Raw genomic sequence first — 2,552 nt, forward strand, 5'->3', positions numbered from 1 at the left:
TTTCCGGGGGGGGGGGGGGGGGGGGGGCAGGCTGAAAAGTTCTCCGGGAAGGGGGGGGGGGGGGGGAGGGGATGCTTTTCCGCGCAATTTTTTTTTCACCGGCAACTTTCAGTAGTTTATTTTTAGGGGTGCAATTTAGAGCGTATGTATATCGCCATATGTCCGTCACTGTGTGCGTTATTTTGTTTACTTGCCACTACTAGAAGCTCGTTATATGGCACGTAAACAGCGTCTCGGTAAGGACCATAACCCGGGGGAAAAGGGGGGGGTTGTGCCCCCCCTCCCCCAGGATGTCAACAGGAAAGGGGGGGGGGGGCACGAGCCCCGATGCCCCCCGTTGTCTACGCCTATGCTCTCTCCCCTCTTCGTTGACAATGTTAATACAGTTGCACTTGTCAATCTTATCTCACTCCCCATACACAATAGTGAACAAAAAGATATGATATTTTGTTTCTTTTACAGAAGTATTGCTCGACGTCTAAGGAATAGCCAATTATATTTTGTTTTGATATGGTACACCATAATGCAGCCTTTTTAGCCACCAGGGGTCGGGTTTCAACCCCTGGTGGCTAAAAAACGGCTGAACAACCGACCCCTTGTGTCAACATTGACAATTTCCTGAATTCCGAATGCACCGTCGGTGCCAACCGGTGATCGATGCAAAGGGTTTCCCTACAAAGTACTGATCAGCTTAGGTTTATACCGAGACATAAGGTTTTACGCGGTGTCCCATTTTGTCACAACAGTCAGATTATTGACGACGTCCTCTTGTACTGCTGTTACCATGGTTTTCAACGAATATCGATTACAAAAAATTAGGGCTGGGCGTCGATTAAAAATTTTAACCCGATTTATCGCAACCCTTTAATCGATTAATTAATCGATTAATCGGTTGACTTTAGTAAAAAGCAAAAGTAGACATTTTGTCCTTACAATTTGTTTTATTGTATGATAAACGGCGCATATATACAAACTTAATTGAGAATAAACGTTGATGTAACGCACTCACAGATCACAACCCCAGCTGCGGAGGCAAAGAAGTTTGTTGACATTTTCCGGCAGGAGCGAGTTTTTTTGTTTGTTGACGATCATCCCTGCTGCGCTGAACGGACGCTCGCAGGGCGTTGAGGTGACTGGGACACACATCACACTCTTCACAATTGGCACAATTTGAGGAAACAGGGAGCCCTGAGCTCGCCACCACTGTAGTGGGTCCAGTTCATCGTCCGTCACCTCGGCCATCGATCGATAAAGCGACACTTGGCAGGAGATGGTGGGTTCTTCATTTTCCTCCGAGAAAACGTATTTTCTTTTTTTCTTGGGCGTTAGATCAGTAGAATCGTCCGAAGACGCATGTGTTAGCTGGGAAAGCCTTTCCCACACAAGTTTGCGGCGATCTTTTTCGATGCGTGCGAGGCTCTTGAAACGAGGATCGAGACACGTTGCCAGTTCATAGTCGTTGTATTGCGGCCACGCGCGAAGCCTCTCATCGATAGAGTCCACCAGCATGGCCTTGAAGCGGCAGATGAAGGCAGGGTCACAGTCATTCGTCTTCATTTTATTCTTTAGCAGTTTTAAGGCTGGAATAAGTACAGACCGAGTAACGTACTTGTCCCCTCCAAGGAGCTCAGTAATGTCGAGCAAGGGCTTCAAAACTTCCCGAAGCTGCTCCAACATATCCCAATCGACGTCTGTGAGGTGGGGAATCGACGATTTAATGGTACTGCTGTCCTCCATGGAGCGGCGCAAAGGCTCCTTCAGTTCAAGCAGGCTGGTTATCATGATGTACGTGCTGTTCCACCGTGTTGCGATGTCCTGCTGAAGCTTCTTCTTAGGTGCTCCGAGTTCAGCGGCATGTTTTGAAAGGACGGCCTAGTTGTTCGAACTGTGCTTAAAGTGACCCACAGTACGACGACAGGCGGCTAGCGGTCGCTCCACACCCGTCACGCTGAGCGCCTTGTGGACGCACAGCTGAAGCGTGTGAGCTGCGCACTTCAGACTCTGAAAGTTTGCTCTCTCCACCCCAAGACAGATGTTGCGGGCGTTATCGGTACAGACAGCTTTTACGTTTTCAACGATTCCCCAATCTGTAGCAGTCTCCAATACCTCACTGGCACATTGTTCCGCTGTATGGCGCTCAGGTACGTTTCTCACCTGCAATGTTGCCGATCGAAGCATCCAGTCGTCGTCGATCCAATGCGCCTTTATCCCGAGGTAGGCGTCATTGGCGATGGAGGTCCAGAAGTCCGCTGTTAAGCTGATGAAGCTGGCTGCCGAGAGTTCTGCTTGAAGACGCTCCCGTCTCGAGGTATACAGGGCATACACCTTGGCACTCACTGCACGACGGGACGGCGGCTGGTAAGACGGAGAATCCAAGGCAATCTGAAGAACTTTCGCTAGTCCGTGATCTTCCACAATGTTGAGGGGCCGGCTAGAAGAAACAAGCCAAGATGTAAGGGCTTGTGCAATAGTTTCTTCTTTCTTCAGAGAAACCGGCCTCGAAGAGAAAACGTCGATAGTCGTCTGCTTTTTTGCAGATGATTCTTGTTGCA

At 49.3% G+C, this 2,552-nt stretch overlaps 1 protein-coding gene across 1 annotated transcript; it reads right to left on the reverse strand.

Annotated features, from left to right (window-relative positions):
• Window positions 1–896: 896 nt before the first annotated feature.
• Window positions 897–1,775, reverse strand: LOC115321615. The gene has a single exon (XM_029981849.3). It carries the CDS (start codon window positions 1,735–1,737, stop codon window positions 1,006–1,008), a length of 732 nt encoding a protein of 243 aa, XP_029837709.2. The 5' UTR covers window positions 1,738–1,775; the 3' UTR covers window positions 897–1,005.
• Between the last annotated feature and the right edge of the window lie 777 nt (window positions 1,776–2,552).

This window comes from Ixodes scapularis, unplaced genomic scaffold (genome assembly GCF_016920785.2).
Source record: "Ixodes scapularis isolate PalLabHiFi unplaced genomic scaffold, ASM1692078v2 ptg000137l_1___fragment_3__unscaffolded, whole genome shotgun sequence".
NCBI classification, from domain to species: Eukaryota; Metazoa; Arthropoda; class Arachnida; order Ixodida; family Ixodidae; genus Ixodes; species Ixodes scapularis.